General features: G+C 40.0%; 1 protein-coding gene across 1 annotated transcript in view; it reads left to right on the top strand.

Annotated features, from left to right (window-relative positions):
* The window catches only part of LOC137866906 (GDNF family receptor alpha-2-like), a 45517-nt gene that overhangs the window by 415 nt on the left and 25552 nt on the right, over window positions 1–19550 (top strand). The window contains exons 2-4 of the mRNA XM_068703182.1: window positions 59–220; window positions 1501–1857; window positions 11286–11372. Of these exons, the coding sequence (XP_068559283.1) occupies window positions 169–220; window positions 1501–1857; window positions 11286–11372 (496 nt within the window). The 5' untranslated portion in view covers window positions 59–168. The remainder of the gene's footprint in view (window positions 1–58; window positions 221–1500; window positions 1858–11285; window positions 11373–19550) is intronic.

The following is a 19550-nucleotide window of genomic DNA, read 5'->3' as shown; positions in this document are numbered from 1 at the left end:
GGATTTTTTCGGAGGTGCGTCTTTAATGAGGATATTTATATATATTTTTTTTTTACAGTTAGCATACTCCTGGGCCAAGGATCCGAGGAGGGGGAATTAAACCTTCCATAAGGTGGAAATATTAGTCGTATTGGACCCTAACTCATCTCTCTTCCCGCTGAGTCCAATATGAAGTCTGTCACTGTGTGGATGTGCGCTTACGTCTTTCTCCTGCTCTTAGGTGAGAAGTGAAATATGGAAAGAATATAAACAATTGTCTGTAAATGTGAATTGTTTGGGTTATAGAGATACATTTTGACATCAGTAATTATTGCCAAGGAGCATTTTCTGGTATGGGTCCACTTTTCTCATGCATGAGTTGTTTGAGGGCACAGGGTTCATTCAGATTTTTCTTCATTATTTGTGGTAAAATACCGACAGGCGTTGATATTTTACCCGGATTATACTTAATTGTTACCCATTGCTACGAAACGAAGTTGATCTATGCGAGTGCATCACTTATATCGGATGCATTCAACAACCAGCTTCCACAGTAGGAATAAAAACCTCATTATTGTAACATTATTTAGGCAGTAAAGGGAACATCCCTGAGGTGATTTCAGTTACACACTTGTGTTTGATTCATTATGAGAAATGCCATCATCATCATCATCATCATCATCATCATCATCATCATTCTCATCATCATCATCATCATCATCATCATCACTACTATCTTCATCATCAGCACAATTGCCATTATAAGTGTCGTCCACAAACGATACGACAGTGCTTCACATAAAATCATCTGACATCTAACTTCATGTTACCTTCTCTTCTTACCCGTTGCTCTCTAATATTGATGCAGTATCCCCTCCTCTCTGAGCTCAATGCTCAACATCACCACAAGGGGTCTCTCTTGTCATTTCACCAGAACTGTTTCTACTTTGGTCTGAAGGCGCGTCTGAATCTTGAATCCTGTCAAACGGCAGCACCTGAGTTTCTGCTCTGTGGATCACTGTTTACTCATCGCAAGCTGTAATTTTCTGGCTACCTAAATGTGAATCAAGTGTAGTTCTCATTTTTTTAGGTGAGATGATTAGATACACTTCAATGATCAAGTCTTCCTTTAATTACGTTTAATAGGAAACTGAAAACTGCTGCCTAACTTGTTTTGGAGGCTTTAGATGCACTAAATTAAGGACAGATAAGCACAGCTAAATCACTGAATATTAATTAAATGAGACATAACCAGACCCCATGTAGAGATGTTAAAGACAAATGTGAACCATGAAGAATGTAAACTGTTTTGCTAAAAGATACCTTGACATGTATGGGCATGTCATAGGCCATCAAACCTGTTTATATGTCCCACATCTGAAAAAAATAAAAAAAATAAAAGCAGGTTTATGATATGTGCTTGCACTTGCACACACATATGCCAGCACAAAATCTCTCACAAATTAATTTGCAATTTCTGAGCCCAGTTGTCTCTTGTCACCCCCCCACGTCTCTACCTAGATAAGGCAGCAAGTTCCTGGGATGGTCCCTCAGCTTTGTCCGTTTCCGTGGCCAATGATTCTCCAGGATCTCCAGGCACAGGGTCTGGGCCCGGAGCTCAGCCAGAATGGGTGGACTGCATCCAGGCCAGTGACATGTGCAACCAGAACCCTTACTGCAGCTCTCGGTACCGAGTGATGCGCCAGTGTCTTGTGGGCAAGGAGAAGGAAGCCATGCTGGACAACAACAGGGAGTGCCAGGCGGCCTTGGAAGTGCTGCTGGTTAGTCCTCTGTATGACTGCCGCTGCAAGAGGGGCATGAAGAAGGAGCTGCAGTGTCTGCAGAACTACTGGACCATCCACATGGGACTCACTGAAGGTAGGAGGCAGATGGTTTTACGATTCACTGTCTCACAAAATTCACATCGCGTCATGTTTAACTGTGTGGCAATTTCAGGGCCTGTAATATAATGACACCTCTTTAAGTCATGCAGTTATACAACTACAAATGTATTCACTTGAAATTAGCACTTGCTTCTTTCATTAGTTCACCAGTCAGCTATTTGTTTCCTTCTGTAGTCCCTCTTTGACCATGTTTAATTAATTTATTACTAATTTACAATAAGCGCGTACCAGAGGATGCACATGCATTGCTGCAGTAGTATAGCAGTGGATGTTCAACACACCTCTATTGATATTAATGTATAAGACTTAGTGCATTCTTTATGATTATAACATTTATTTTAAATGAATGTTCCGATCTCAAGTAACAGTGTACTTTCCGGGCAAAGACAAGAAGGATGTACACCACACCCATTGTTTATGCCCTATTCCCTGATGCCCTCTTATAGTGATACCCAGAAGCTCATGATGAAAAATATATGCTTTCCTACTTTCCTCACCCTCTCAAAGGTAATGGAGCTATAATGGGATTACATTAGGTAGACCTGTTATGGTAGACTTATTGGTTTTCACCTAAAGTGTTCCATATTACCATGTAATTAGGTTACAATTGTATAGCTCAGTGGCCCTTACGTGTCCACTTATGCAGGACGTAAAATAGCACTCTTGTTGTAACATTGTAACCCTCTGGTTTTCACATTGCAATACATTTAGAGAGCATAAAGCAGCCTTCTGAGCTGACATGACTCCAGTCCCATCCTTAAGGGTCAAAAGCACGTAGTGTTTCAAATGGAGACAAATCTGACAGCATCTGAGCTGAAAGAGATTCAGTGCCCTGGGGATCAGGCCAACTGGGTTCTGACCTAAAAGCGACATTTCTCCATGCTTGTACATGTGGCCGAAGTTTCTGTGACTTACATCAAGTAGCATGCCATGTAAACACTGAGGACATAATATGCTCAGCTGTTTTGACACGTGGGGTAATGGTGGTAGTGTTGCAAAGTCTCCGAGCTCTGAGCATTCTGGTCTTTTGTGTTGTGATCCGTGAAGTGATTCGCCAGGCTGACTGCTCATAGCACCAGCTACACTTCATCAGACTGATGGCAGCAGAGGGTCCCTGACATGCGTTCAAGGGAAATGTAATGACATGCATGCTCCCCAGGCCTTCTGTCTCCCTTCCTGTCTTTCTCTTTGTTTCAAACTCTTTCCCCTTTGTAATGATCTCTCTGCTCTCCCTCTCCCTCTATGTCTCTTTCTCCTTCTCTTTCTCCTCTTCCCAAACAAACAAGCCACATCGGTCAAAGTGTTTATGTTTGAATGCATCATGCAAGTTGTCTTGCTGTCAGGGATAGAGACCTCCTGTGCCTGCAGCATGCCCTTCACAGAGCTTGTGTTTCTTAATGAACAAATGCCTCTCAGCTCTGTCCCGTTTTGGCCCTGTCGCCCTCGGAGATAAAAACCTGCTTTAACACAAACGAAAAGCTCTTATAGTGCAGCTTTAATCTAATCACGATCCATTGTGCAGTCAAGCAGGCTTTTGTTAACTGGAAACAATCTATGTACAACATCCATCTCTGGAAACAAACACGAAGGGCCGAATCCCAACACACCCTCTCGATGCTGCTAAGCCACTTTAAAAATAATTTGTGGACAAATCAGGAAGGTTTCGATGTAATTGTTGGGTTAGATCGTGTGTAATGTAGCTTTGAAAGTCTTTTTTCTCATGTTAATGTGGAGAGATGAAGAGCCCAAGAGTATGTGAGAGAGAAAGATAAGAAAAGCGAGGAGCTAGGGGTTAAAAAAAGAGGAAAAGAGCTAGAGAAGGTGAAAGGACAAAGATGACTAAAGTACAAACAGACGAGGGCAGAGATTGTTAAAGGCCTGTGGAAATTAACTAATGTGATTAACTCTTTATGAAAAGCAATGTCTGGTGCTTTATAGACAAACATATTTAGCCAATTGGCACATATGGTCCCTTTGCTGCCACTTAAGGCCATTATAAGATATAGAAAGCCATCTAGAAATCAGGCCTCACCTATGGGCTGCTTCTTATGACACATGTTGACCAGGGGCAGGAAGTTGGCCTGCAAGCTTGAGGGCTAAAACATTGTGTTTGTGAAGAAAAAGCTGATGTTGACCAGGGATGGACTGGGATTAAAACAATGCCCTGCTCCTCTCTGATCAACCCTATGCAAATGGTACACAGATACTCTACTGCCTCAGGCAAGGTTACCTTATTTAGTGTGTATATATTAATATTCTTTACTTCTAAAAACCAAGTTAATCTAGTAAACAGTTAGATAAAATGTGCACCTGTGAACATGAATAATCAGAGTGGACAAACACAGTAAACGGGAACAAAATCAAATATAAATTTTAGTAATCATAGTACGATAAAGGGCATTTATGTTCCTTTTTTCATCAGAGGAAGATTTTACTGTTTTGGCTTCATGAATGTGAAATGTTAAAAAAACATTTTTTTTGAGCTTGGACCACCATGTCAACTGTTAGGCTTTGTGTTAAAGACTGAGGACTTTATCAACACACAGAAGTACTCACCATGTGAATCAGTTTGGTGCTTTAAGTCATGTAAAGAATAGCTAAAGATTCAAAACAACCTTGGAAAGATCTACTTCACATTTCTTTATTTTGGTACTCTGTTTCTTTCTCATTCCACTGAATGTAATGTAATTCAGCTGCAAAATGGTTACATAAGCACTTTAAACTAAAGCAACAGTAAGAACTAAATACTAAAGGATTTCATGATTTGTTTTATCTCATGCATTGTTTTTGTATTTGTGGTGAAACAGTGGTGAAGCAGTGGGATTGAGGTTTGAAATGGAAAATAATAATAATATGATAATAATGATCCATACAGAATAGATATTAGGCTCAAGACAGGAAGGTAATTAAACAATGGTTCAGAATCCTGAAGGGCAGGAGGGATGTCACCTTGTATGTAAGATGTTTGTTAATCATCGCTAAACCAGAACACCATCAGCCATCAGCATCACTTGTTCCCCCACTCAGATGGTATGACGTCAGCAGGTGTGACGATTACCAGTGGACATTTCTGTGCTATCAAAATGTATTTCTGATTAAAGTCATTTTTGTTCACAGGCTGTAAACCATTGTGTTAAACTGAGCAGCATGCATCTCTCCTTTCTTGTGAGAGTTCATTCGTCCTGCAGTGTGATTCATAACTTTAAATTTGAAAGCAAACTGAAAAGTCTACCATGAGACTGAGAGGAAATCTTAAGCCAAGTCAAACCATAAAATACCCTGGAGGAAAGGCTGTAACTCTAAATATCATTAGTTATAGTAAACGAGGTCCGGACACTTAGAAGCAGCATGAGTGTCTCCAGTTACATAATTCCAGTGAGAGGCCTGAATCTTTGAAAGGTGTTTCAACGATGACACTTTGTGTGGTGAAACAATGCATTGCTGCTGAGAAAACCCTTTACAGTACAGAGTATGACCACAACGTGACTCAATACCGTCATCGAGTGTTCCATCGAAACACATTATACACCGGTGTGACTCCACATCTATGATGTGGGGTTAGATTTCCTCTAGATCGCTGTACTTATCGGTATTGCCTGCCTTTAGGTTGTACTGTACTACCCTGATTGGCTTAAAAACCCTAGGCTAAAAGGTGTTATAATGCCATCTCGTGCTGTCTTTGAGCCATCACTAATGGTGCTAATGATGACCTGTTAATTGTGTTTTTTAACTGAAAATGGCAGCTGATTCCAATGCGTCAATGCAGCCATCCTTGATGGATAATGGGGTGTTTCTGCTCTGAATGGGACTCAGTTGGTGTGAGGCAATGAGGTCTAGCAGTTTGAATCTATAAAAGAAGTAATTACTAAGAAAGAAACATTGGCTGCTACACACAGCAAAATTGCATAGGCGGTTGCGGTTCTCTTTCACTTGTGCCCTGGGTCTCATGTGGCTTTAGCCTTGCAGTGTTGCAGGAGAATAAGTAATTTAAACGATAAGTTCCACACCTCTAACATACATTATTTCATAGACTCAGCTATGAAACCACAGCTTTGGTCTCAAAGTAGTAATCGAAGATCTTTTGTGGGGACCTTTCAGAGCAGTTTAATTAGCTGAGCCAACGTTCACTGCAGAGAGAGAAAGGAAAGCTCCGCCAGTACTACACACCAATCTGTTCCAGTTTATTGTGAGAGAGAGAAGACTGTATCTTTACATTAAATGACGAGAATACCAGACAATTTAGCGGCTTGATTATTTTCTCCATTTTCATGAATGTCAGCGTTGCAAAGGTCACCCTCTGAATATGTCACCACATCATGCTAACACCACAAGTTGACCCCTACTGCTGTGGGAAGTTACATGAAATGGACAGTGTAAGAATGATGTGCACATCATGATAGATTTAGGCAGGGAGGAAGAGAAATGGAGATAGTATGGGAGAGAGCAAAGGAGGTGAGGAGAGGATGGTAGATAAATGATAAGAGGGGGAGACAATTTAAGAGAGAGACAGAGAAAACCATAGAATGAGTGAGCGAGAGGAAGAAAGAGAGAGTCATGGGGGAAAACATAGAGGAGGGGGAGCTACAAAGGTACACAGTATTCCTGGGTGAAACCATCATTACTATGAGCAATGGTAGCAGTCACCGGCCATTACCTTAGCCATCCACTGTCATAAGCAGAACATTTTTCCAGCCTGCCCCGCATGTCAGGGGATAGGGGAAGCAGGCTCCTGCATGCTGAATATGTCCTCTCTGCTTTCTCCCTCCCATTGCTGGAGACCCAGCCGGCACTTGCTAGGTGGCTACTTCATCATCAGAGGAAGGGACCTGTCGATAGCTTCTGGATGTGATCAATAAAGTCTTTTAGAGCTTCCCCCTCCTCGCCCTTTTCATCCCTCCTTCTGCCCAGTTATCTTTCATCCCAAAATGTGAAAAGGATCAGTAAAATATGATGACAAAAAAGGCACAGTTTGTCCTCGTAAATCTGTCTAATGATTTTCTACCCTGTAAGGTGAAGTGCCCGAGATGACTCCCATTCACTATGAGGCTGTATAGTGTAACAGTGCGACAGAAATGCGGGCCAGGTAGCGGGGTTTAGATTAGCCTTTTATAGTGGAGTGAGTTCTCAGGCTCTCTATCAGAGGGGAGACTGAGTGACGGCCCATTCTGCTCAGTGAATGCTGTCATGATGTGGGCATTAAGACTCACTCCTGACTGGAAGGTTCACAGCGGTGCTGAGTTAATATGCGCTGCAGAAGTCAACTACCAGGCCTGACGGCTGTCATCACAGCATGGTTAATTCTATTTCTCTTGCTCTCGAACTCTCCCTGTCTCTCTGGTTTTCACTCTCTGCATCATTAATTGAAGCTGCTTTTTGTAATAAGTCAGCCAAGTTTTTCAAAGCACACATAGCCAAACACATTTTTGTATATTTAGATGAATCATTTGGGTTGTTATCCTTCAGTTACCAATACAGCAGCACTAATCATGTTTACATTTAATACTGAGATGCTTAATAATAATTTAATTATTAAGCATTTATTTAATAAATAATTTAAGATGTTGTAAATTTACAAAATCCAAAATGATGGCCTTTTCTATTCACTCCTATTGATATATAATGTAAGATGGTGAGCAGAGGCTGATATATTGGGCTGCACCTCTGCTGCCTGTTTTTAATGTTCTCCCCAATATGCTGCTATGCCATAAAGATGATAGCTGTTTTTACGAAAGTTTTGCAGGATTTACACTATATTTAACATTTAGTACCTGACAGCAGGTATTAAAATGCTGATTTAGGTAAGCGCATGTGTAACTATTAATATTAACATTACATTCACATAGCCAAAGGCATGAATAAAAATTACAGCACTCATTTTCTCAGCTGTGTTTGCCCACCACGCCTCGCTGGATTGGAATTGTGACTTGAAATATTATTCTGAGCTAATCCAATATTCTCTTTGTATGGATTGGAATTGAGTTTAAAATGTCAATATCACTTCAAACGCTGAGCTGTTAACTAAATTGATGCTTCAACTTGTGTTCTGTTTAGCACAATTTGAAGAAAGATGCATTTGTAGTATCACTTTACTTTATCTTGTCTTTTTTTAAACAAGCACATGGGAGGATGTCCAGAGGAAAAATGAATGCGTTTATCTTAATGTAATAAAAATGTGAATTCTCATATTCCAGTGCTCTCTCTGATACATTTACATTACAGTCATTTAGCAGACGCTTTTATCCAAAGCAACTGACAATTCAGTATCTACATACTGTAGATGCAGCTACGAGAGCAATTTTGGGGTTAAGTGTCGTGCTCAAGGACACATTGACATGAGACTAGCTGGAGCCGGGGATCGAACCGCTGATGGAAAGGCGGCCCTGCTCTCCACTTAGCCACGGTCACCCTTATTATGCATTATCATTTCTATATAATACAAGTGTGCTCTGAGAAGTTCTTTAAAGAGGAAAGTGTTCTGGCTAGCTTGATCTCCACTGACAGCTCATTTGTAGACTTTGAGAGCTCTAACAGCAAAGGCTCGATCACCTTTTGTTGCCAGCCGAGTTTGTGCAACAACCAGCAGGGCTCTGCAGAGGACCTCCGGCTGTGCTCCAGACTGCTCAGGCAGTGCTAAGCTTTCTTTGTATGTGATTAATATAAGAACAAAAGTGTTGCAATATGTTGTTATTATTTAAATAAGAAGTAATATTTCCCCAACATTTCCTGCAGCAAAAAAGGTAACAACATGAAATCAATATTAAACAGGAACAAAATCAGTACAGGGCACCTTTAAAAAACAAAACAAGGTGAATGATGGTTATTAAAATTTACTTGGCTTCCAGCCATAAACAGTTTGCCAAGAAAGTTGCTAAAGAATCCATAGGACGGTTTCCATCACCCCAAGAGTTTAGCTTCATTGATAATGCATATGAAAAGGATGAGTGATGGCGCCCAGCGGCTTCATAAAACCCCTGATGTCAAAGGAGAGGACTGTGAATCCAAGCAGTATTCCTCTATTGCTGTGACTAGGGAAAGGCATGCATGTCTGTCTGAGCTGTGCCGGTCATGCTCCATACTGTCAGAGCAAATGAAGTCAAACGGAGGCTTAATTACAGCGATAAGTTGTTGCCCTGGGGCTAAAAACATCCTATCACTAAACAGCTGGGAAGAATTCTCTATTATGAATGCATAATTGGGTCCAGGATGACTGTCAAAGAGCACTATTTTTTTTAAGTACAACAAGGCCTCCTGCTGTGGGATTTTTCACGGCTTGTAACATTCATGTAAATAAGCTTTTAATATTCATTAACTATAGCTACTGTTGTGGTTTGACGTTAATGTTTTATAGGATCACCACTGTACAGTTGTACTTTTGGAATTGAATGTGCCTTAACACTGTTTGATCCCAGGCTGATGGTGCAGTGAATCTTCCCAAAACGGGAAGGAGCTGCCTGATCTAAATGCTAAGCAACCTCATTTGTTTTGCTTTTGGCAAAAGATAGGGTGTCCTTTATTCCATGTCGTTCTGTACAGTACAAACTGTTCTTAGTGTAACAGAAGAAGCATTACACTTTTCTGAGGAATATTTGCCTCTTCTTTTAAATATATACAATGACTGCGTCTTTTGCTGAAATAGACATGGAAGAGGGGTTAAGAGAGTTGTTTGCCAAGTAAGTGGTAGTCTTGAACTCGTGAAAGGCTTCTAAAGCACTATAGCTTTTGTAGGTAATTGTTGCAATTAGAATCACTGTTATCTCAAGTCCGGAAGCATCTCCATTCCCTCACTCTGGAAACAGAAATGTAACATGAACATAGATGTGGGCGATGCAAAGGCAACTGAAAAAAATACACAAACAAAAAAGACAAACAAGGAAGGCACAAGTAGTACACTCAAAACTTGGAGGATTTAGGTCATTTTCTCTAAGCCTCTCTGTCACCCTTTATGTGTTTCTCCTTTCTCCCCTCCGTCTTTGTCCTGTCTCCATTTTTCTCTCCAGTCTGCTCTTTTTTTCTTTTTCAAACACACATACAATTCTCAACTGTGCCAGATGTCAATAGCTATGTGCTCAGAGAATGGCCAGCTGAGCTGTTTCATCTTGTTATGATCGTCAATATTGATTGAAAGGACAGAAGTAGAACAAGTTGTAAAGAAATGACTCTTGTACACAAGTCTGTGGTTGGTTTACGCTGGGGACAAATTATGATAAAAAATTCCCTTTAGTCATTCCCTTTTTCCTTAATTATCTAACTTTAGTCATTCCTTTTTACCGTCTGCCAATGTGTACATATCTTCCTGTGCTTTTGATCAGTTTTAATGGACAAATTCAACTTTTACTGAGGTATCAACACATATCTGATGTTATTACAGAATATTTGATGATTAAATATGTTCACCAGATACATGGATAACACTGAACTGTATGTACTGCCAAATACACACAACCACACACACACACACACACACACACACACACACACACACACACACACAGGCACACACACACACACACACACACACACACAGGCACACACACAAGACAACATTTTCTTGCTTCATCCTTTTAGTAAGCATCCCAGAAAGATGTTGATAAACAAAATGTACTATATCTATTGATTGGATCTACTGAGAAGCGCAGTCTTATACCGACAGGTTTCAGATTTTCTCATTTGTAGCAGCGGGCCTCCAAACCTTCCTCACAACACCCTCGCTGTGTTTCTGTTGGGATCGGAATGCAAAACTATTACACACTGGAGGGTTTGTCTCAATCACACCGAATGGCTATGAATTTTAAATGCGGGATTAGGGCCTACAGAGAAGCAGGCACATGGGAGAGACTCAGTCAGTTGAGTGCTAATTTGATTTTAATTTTTTCTTCTTTTTTTTTTTTTTACAAACATTGTTAGCAGGGAAGATGCATTGCTTGTGCTTTAATGCCCCAATCCAACCACAGGAGGAAAAAAAACTCTGTCCAAAAGGAAATGATCATGATGAACATCCTGTTTTCCATACGAAAAAAAACAACTAAACGCTCATAGCGGGAGTCAGCTGGTCAGCCAGTCCAATACATGGAAATTACATCATAAAAGTCTCATTTAATACAGTGTTTCCATTTGGAACATGTATTGAATTGCCTTTCTGTTTCAGTGTGTTCTTTCAGGGGGGGATGCTTAGAGTGGAGAATGAATTCTCTCACTTTGCTAAATTTGCTATGTATGAATAGATTAATGAAACGCAAAGTTTGGCGCCAAAGGCTTGGCCTGCAGGTGAGTGGTTGGGCACAGTAATTAATTTGATGGGGCATGACCTTTGAAAGCCGACACCGGCTAGATTGCATTCCATTTTCTGTTCTTTGGAAATGCTCAAATGCTCTGATTGATAATTAATCTTTACTTTTGTTTCAGGTGGAGACATGGATGACTCATCCCCGTATGAACCTGTAGCACCAAACCGACACCCTGATGCGTTCCGCTTGGCCTCCATCTCTTCAGGTATCACAGGTTTGATTTAAACTCAACTCTTTGTGGTTTATCATATGAGTGGAAGTATGATGTAACTATGCATTTTGGAGTTGGGGAAATGAAGGTTCCTTTGTGATAAATAACAGTGTAGAGACTAAAGAGCCTGTGTTGATCTTTCCACACTGGCATTCCACCAGTCAACTGTCCTGAATGAATTGGGTGCTTCTGGTTTAATCTTTCTTGTGACCTCCGACGATTGTTGTGAGCTTGTGAGGTAAACCATATACTCTCAGTGTATTACCCCACATTTTCCCAGCTATTGATTTAGCTTTCAGTTTGATTTCCTATTTGGTTTACTAATTAAACAGCCCAGCGATCATCAGGGGAGCTATAGCCTGCTATTTAATTTACTGGTTATTGCCGTCATGCTATCAATAATCAATGCAGATCTTATTATAAAACACAGCTACAATGGTTAATGCAGTGCTGAGAAGCAAGTTATACAATAGGTGTGATGGGACACAGGGACTAAGCCTGTCCATTGCCAGAGCTACAGGCTACAGTCACTTGAAATTCAATCGTTTTTTTTTCATCCAGTTCTGACAGAAATTTCCGGAGGATGTTCTCTTCTATTTCTTTTTTTTTTTTTCGCCAAAAGCAATCTATGAACATTGAAGCCAACTCATTTCCTTTTCTTTTGGCTGATGTATCTTTCTTTGTTTTATAACTGGGAGGTACAAGAACGACAAGCTTTTTGTATAATCCCCTTAGCTTGAAATCAGCAATGTATGTTTGATATTTTGAAAGAAGAAGAAGAGAGTACCAGGATAAATATTACAAAGTCCAGGCTTTCATTATTTTGGAGTTTTGAGAAATGATGGAAAACTAAAGTCCCTGATTTAAGTGCATATTCATCTAGAAAGCATTCAGCGTCCCCCAAGGCTGCAAAATCCTCAATTGTTTTTACTTTAGCTGTTTAGAAGCTGCATCTGGATTTGAGATCTGCACCCACATATTTATATTTGATGATCATGCTGATTAATGATTAGGGTTTTTATGGCTTTGTACAAAACTGTCAAGTTAGTAAGACTCATGACCACTGAGCTATGACCATTTCAATCTATCCTGTTGCTGTAGCGACAAATATAGTTGAAATGCTATTAAATATTGCAAAAAAAACTATTCAGAACTGAAACAATATGTGCTCCCATCATTTAAATATAGCTGCAGTCACACCATGTGCTCAAGAAATATGGCCATATTTCAAATAGACCTTTAATGATTAAGCAACCAGTTATTAAAAACAAGTATGCAATATGAAAACACAGGAAAGAAATTTTCATCTCTAAATTGTGTTATGGGCCTAATTTGGTAGAGACTGGATGACATATGTGGTTGAAAAAGCACAACGATATTTGAAATGTTGGAAAATCTGTGTAAAATACATTGATATAATCCAGTTCAGGATTAGTGAGTGGAAACATAAAGTACTTTTTAAATGGTGTTATTGGTGTATGTTTATTACTTTTGAGATGCCCTGCTAACAAACATTCAATCAAGATAATAATCAAAGTACAGACACTCTATCTTTAGCCAGTGTAAGAGTGCAATTGCCCTGGTAAAACTAGGAGCGCAGCACAGTGTACCTCGACATATTAAGATACAACAGGGGACTCATTACTGCATCCATTTTGCTTCAGCTGTTCCTTGCATTCTCTCCAAGGTGAAACATTGGATTTGCTCTCTGAAATCTGTTTAGCCGCAAGCTTTCCTCATTATTTATCAATTCTGAGGACAGATTAATTGATTGTGGCACTGAGAGAAAACCACAGGCAAACAGATAAGTAATTACAGACTTGTTTTATGAAAATAATTCTCATTTCAATAACTCTACAAATGTTAAACTGCATAGAGACCAGGGGAATATATGATATCTGGTTGGTTGATGAGGACAGGGGAATGTATACTCTCCAAGAGGAAAGGTAGGAAATTGAAAAATAATCTCTGCTACTTTAAAAGTTTTTGTCTGGGAGGAAGATAAGGGACAGAAGTTGTGATAGAAATGAAATATAATTATTTACTACTGCATGCACTCACGCATTCTCGCTCTAAAGTTTAAATTAAGCAAAACATATGGAGACTCAGTTTCTGCATTGCCCCAGGTGATACCTGCAAAACTATTTCACACAGGCTTCTCCTTCTAATGGGACTGTGTACTATAGTGGCTCATTTTTAGCTACCTCCAAACTGAAAATTAGCATGCGCTGTACACACAGATAAAGAAAAGACAATGAGCACATTTAACCCAGTGTGGTCCGTCCCTTAAATAAGGGCAGAGGCTGCTCCTCCGTGATGACAATATCTACAGTATAGCTTCGTCCTGTCCCGGCTTTGCTGGCACTGTGCACCTGCATCAGCAGTGTTTCCTCACCTCAATGCTCAGCACAGTTGCATCCAGGGCTGACTGGAATGTCCTCATCGACATCATTTCCACTGGCTTCTTTGCTGTAATGGCAGTGAGGCACAGTGGGGTCTCTCGTGCCACATTTCTCACCACTAAAGGGTTAGGGTGATAGTAGGTGCAGTTTGTGCAGTTTGTGTAGCATATTACTGCTTCAAACGGATACACATAGGACGCGATTTACACTTGGCTCACCACTGGGTTCAGCGCACATTGCTGCACTCTGCGATCAAAGTTTAACCAGATTTTAAAAAGTTGTTGTGGCGCCACGCAAACCATTTAAATAATGGCTTTTCAGAGCAGTGGTGCTGTTGGTTGTGAAGGGCCCAATAGGCTTGGCTATCAACAGGAAGAAACTTGTTCCTCATCTTTTCCAAGAAGTGCAGTGTCAGAAAGATTCTTCCACCTTTTGGCCCACTGTCACAAGGTTTGATGCTGCACACCTGCCCACCTGTCTACATTCTGCTTTAGCAGTCTGGTTATTGCTGGGTGTTTTATTCTCCTGTGACCTGTGACTCTTAATCGCTATGTCATGCTGTCAGTGTCAGGGCAGAGGGCATGGCTATCTGATAGATGATGGAGATGATAGATGGAAAGAGAGTAAAGGTTATATAGGGAAGCAAACATGTGAATAGGAAAATACTGAAAGCTGGCTGGAAGTGAGTTCTGGTTACCAGCAAGTGGGAATGCGTGAAAAACACTTGGGATGTCTTTCGGGATTGCTGTTGACAGCTCCAGTGATCAGCACCCAGAACTAGTAACACTATTTCTGAAATATGATGATGGTTACATGTTCACCTATAGATCTCTAAACACATGTAGACAGGGCTTTTTTAGCAAGTCACCCAAATTTACAGCTGCCATAATCCATAATCCTCAAGATTCATTGTCACTGCAAACATATGTTACAGACATCAGATACAAAGTGAGTGAGACATGGAGAAACAAGGAGAGAAAGAAAGATAATGTGCAAATTACTTTTTCATCTGCGTTTTGTAACCAGCCCGCGACACTGGTAATGTTTTCACCTTGTGACTCTGTGTGTGAGTCCTGGAGACACCTGCTGTAGCGAGAACTATAACAGTTTTGAATACTGTGGCAGGTGTTTATTTTTTTATGTTTTATTTAGTAAAGCACCTTTAATAGAACATGATTCACAAAGTGCTTTACATGAATAAAAAAAATGTTTAAAGAAAAAAAGAAAAACCACAAAACCATAGAAACATGAAAACAATTAAAAAACAACGATTACATTTTTTTATGTTAGTCTGTCTTTTTTGTCACCACGATAGGGTCACAGAGCTGGGGTTAAGATGCAGGTGTGTAGTTGAGATCAAAATGAAGATGGGTGGGGTTTCTAGTTATCAATTGTCTATACATATACATAAATGAGAGAACAAGGCCAAAGGTACATGACAGATTGTAGATGGTAGACGGTTTAGATTTGGAGCGTTTAGGAGACAGATTAAAGTAATACTAGGTCTTGTAAACAATAAGGAGAGGCTTCATTTTCCTCTGAAAATGAAACTGATGCATTGGGGTGAAACCAGATTTGTAACGGGCATGTGTGACCGAAATTTCATCTTGAAATTGGGGACAGCAAATCCTCCTTCCTGTCTGCCATGTTGCAGGATTGACAGTTTGAGGCGAGAATGCTTGGCCCTCCAAATGAATTTTGAGATGGGACGTGGATGTTGGAGTAAAAAATGACCCTTAGTAAAATATCCATGCTTTTGGGGAAATTGGGAAAAGTAACCTTTTTTTGATGTCAGCTTCCACCCTACTTAAGATGCCCTGGACGTTTTTAATTGTAATACAGGGAGGGGACGATATCCACATATCTGAAGGACTTCACCAATGACTTAGACCAGCTGATCTAAATTCTTCTAAATTGTCCAAGACTTGGGGAATGTAATTAAAGGTATTATCGTCAACATTTTGGTAAGAGCTACCTTACTATGAGTATGAAAACGGAAACACAGAAGGCACTTTATGTAATCTTAAACAACAGAAATGAAAAGATTCACTCACAAAATATGCCTTTCAGTCATTGTAGAAAGTGATTGATCAAGAGAAAGAGAACAAATAGATAACCTTATTATCAGTGTCTGAACAGTTGCAGTACTATCACATTAGAAAATACATTATTACAGCAAAGGATGCATGTAAAATATGCTTCACAGGTGCTCTGTAGTGAACCCAGGATGAGCAATAACAGTATTGTTTCTAACATGAGCAGTTCAGTACAATATTGTTTTATTTATTTATTTATTTTACCTTACTGCTGCCCGCAGTTGCCCTTTACCACTATTTATCAACTTATCTATAATTTTTTCTTGGTATTTAAGCCTGCAGCAGGTCCAATCCAGAGCATCACGACTGTATCAGCCAATCATTTAGTGCAGAATGTATTTTCTTTCCAGTTTCTGCATTAATCTTGTCAAAAGAGAGACACAAAAATGTATTCTAGCATGCTCCTACATGTTCATAAAAACACCCAAGCATTATAAAGGGTAGACTCCCCAATCTAGCCCGACTACCTCTTCACTTGACATTGAAGGACACATAGTAACTGTATTGTTTTCAGTGGAAGGCTTAGGTACATTTAAATAGGGTATATTTAGACTTGCAAAAAGAAATACACACTAATTTAAGTTGAACAATCTTCATCATCAAATGATAGGGAGTGCTGAGTAAGTATTTCCCAGAAGAAATCTATTGATAAACAGTTCTCTACCCAAAACCCCTTTAGTTGCTATAATAATTGAGTACAATAAGTAATATTAATGCATATTTTCCCTGCTCTAATGAAATTGGACTAAACGCCAGTGGGAATCTAACGAAATCAAACAAAAAGATGAAGCACGGAGATGCTACAGGAAGGCACATTTGTCTTGTTTTACGGTCCCACACCTGCCAATGACAGACACCTCCTCACCCCACCAAGTTTATAGTTCAGAAAATTAATCCCATCTGGTGCCTGATGTGCTCATGCTAGTTTGTTTGATGAACGCAGAAACCTTTTTCTGCAACTTATTTTCTGTAATCATCAATTAATTGATTTTGGTCTATGAATTATCAGAAAATAGTGCTCCACACAATTGCAAGGTGATGTCTTCAAATTGCTTGTTTTGACTTTCATAAAGTCCAAAAGTCAAAGGTATTCAGTTTACTATGATGGAAAACAAAAAAGCAGCAAAGCGTCGCACTGAAAAGCTGGAAACAAGGCATAACCGTTGTTTTCATGGTTTCAAGGCAGGGATGCTGTACAATCAATAGCCTAATCAAAAAGACTTGCATGAAGGATGTGGGGCAAAAATCTTTCCTCCACAATGCACCAGGACCCAAAGAATTGAAGCCCAGATGAATTCTATATTGCATACAGCATGCCAAGATATCATTAACTGAAATTGTTAATATGCTCCACGTGAAATATATTCTGTTCTCTTGACCCAGCGCTGAGCTAATTAACTTATTAGTAACAGAGGGCAGCATAGAATCCTGCATTCAAGGGTCCCTCCAGGAATTAAGTTTAACATCCCAGTTAGACCTTCTAACTCTCAGCACTAAGCCTCTCACCTCTTAGCTCAGTGTGCCCACCATCCAATTAAACCCAAAAAGCTGTTTCTACAGCTGGGGGAAAAAAGGACCAGTGAAACAGCCGTGCTCAGCATGCTGTTGATGTGTTTGACATTTTGACATTGCCCTCATAACAATTACTATTACTTAGGCAAACACTAAGATCTTTTTTTCCATGCGTTCAGTCAAGGTTTTTGGTTATTAGGGGTCTGAGTGTATCTGTGCCTGTGCTTGTTTGTGCAAGATTGGTTTTGTGTGTTATTTTGATTGCGGCTGTGCGTATTTATACTACTTTGTTTATGCTTCATTATTCCGTGTGAATTTTCTAATCAGTTTCCAGCCCTTGCTTGTCTCTCTGTGGGTCAGTAATGAGAACTGTTGTTCGAAGCTCACTCATCAGAGACCCTTTGTTGTAGTCAGCGTTTTTCTAACAAGTTTGCATTAAACAAGAGGGAATAATCCACAGAACATGTTTGGTGTTTCAGTTTGTTAGTATTTTTAGTTATTCTCTACTCTCTTGCACGTTGATAATGAACACTGAAGCAGTTTGTTGATATTGTGTAGGTTTACCAGACACACACATCCTGTTAGATTATTTCACTACATTCTGCATTATTGCCAGTGACGGTTGAAGGAGCTAAACAGCATGCATATTAAGACTGAGGGGGCCACTGAGGATGCTCATGCTTTGAATTTCACCAGAGGAAGCTCAACTTGAAGGCAGATGTTCATAAACAGCTCAAGTATTTAGAAGTGTGTTTACAATGATTTAAAATTCCTTTGGACAGCCCTCTCCCACCTCCGCACACACATTTATTCTCACATCCAAATATTTAGTCATCTCTCATCATTTACATCTGCCCTCACTCTCTCTCATCTGCTACGCTGGTTCATTTTGCAGCAATAATTTTATGCTCAGAGGTAAAATTCAGTTGATCGCTCAGAACAGAAGACTTCACAAACTCCGCCAGTCTTCCTCTGATGACGTCTATACGTTTCCTCAATAAAGCTTAGCGAGATGATTTTGTAGATCCAGATCACCCTCTTTCTCCCCTCTGGAAACCCCACAGCAACATAGAGTACAGAGCTAATGACTGATGAGCCCTTTGACACAAAAATGCTTGACATGCTCCTCGGGGTCCGGACTAAACACTTCCCTAACAAGCTCTTGCACGCTCACCCAGGGCCGTATTAAATCCAAACTTTGGCACCTTTCCTAATTACTGAGAACGTACCCAGAGCCAAGAGCCTCTTCCTAACCTGGGCTGAACTCCCCTCTGCAGCGCAGTGTCCCCTGAGTATGGGATGATATATGAAATGTAGAATTCAAATTAGGCTGACAGAGAGCAATTACCGGGGAAAGAAGATCCCTTACTCTTTGTGAAAAAAGCATCGAAATCCAAATACAGTGTACTTGAACGTTTTTATCCACTTCCTCTCATTCATACATGCTCTGTCCACCTCCCTCACCTCTCTCCTCCTCGCTATTATCCCACTTTCTCTTTTCTCACCGGAACACAGGTCTTATGTAATTTTCTGTTTATCTCCGTCTGTCTCTCTATAGGTGTCCTCTATCTCACATTTTACCTCTCGGTTTCTTTTTCTTTTCACTCTCTCTATTCCTTTCCCTTTCTTTCTTTCTCTCCCTGTGTGTGTTGTATGTGAGGAAAGAGTAAACAGTTATTTCCACTACATTGCCATCAGTGGGGTCTAATTTATGATACCCATAGAGTAGAGAGCCCTATTAAAAGCCTATTTACAGTCAAACGACAGGATCACCAAAAGCGATGCTTTAACTGTTGTTGACATCGACTAAACAGTTATGACATCGCATTTTTTTTCCTAGGCACACAAAGCAGTTGGGAGTAAACAACTTAAGACCATCATTTGAAACTGTTTTTGTGAATTCCTGTTATGTATTCCCCAAATGAATGTCGCATTGTGTTTCATGCACACAAAACATCTCTGCGAACATTCAATTAGCTTACTCAGCAGCAAACAACTGCCAAAATATAACAGGAAAAACATTATTAATGAATTTTCGTGCCCTTAATGACACTGATGTGCTGAGTTTAATACATCCATGAATCAATCAATGCAGCCACTTGCCCATTTATCAGTTCATTCATTCACTCAGTGCCTCGCTTGCTCATTAATGTATAGTGCAA

The sequence above is a fragment of the Cebidichthys violaceus genome, unplaced genomic scaffold, assembly GCF_023349555.1.
Source record: "Cebidichthys violaceus isolate CVI_PGR_0920_01 unplaced genomic scaffold, fCebVio1.0.p SCAF_9, whole genome shotgun sequence".
Lineage (NCBI taxonomy): Eukaryota > Metazoa > Chordata > Actinopteri > Perciformes > Stichaeidae > Cebidichthys > Cebidichthys violaceus.
The sequence above is the reverse complement of the archived record's forward strand: the minus strand, read 5'-3'. Positions and strand labels throughout refer to the sequence as shown.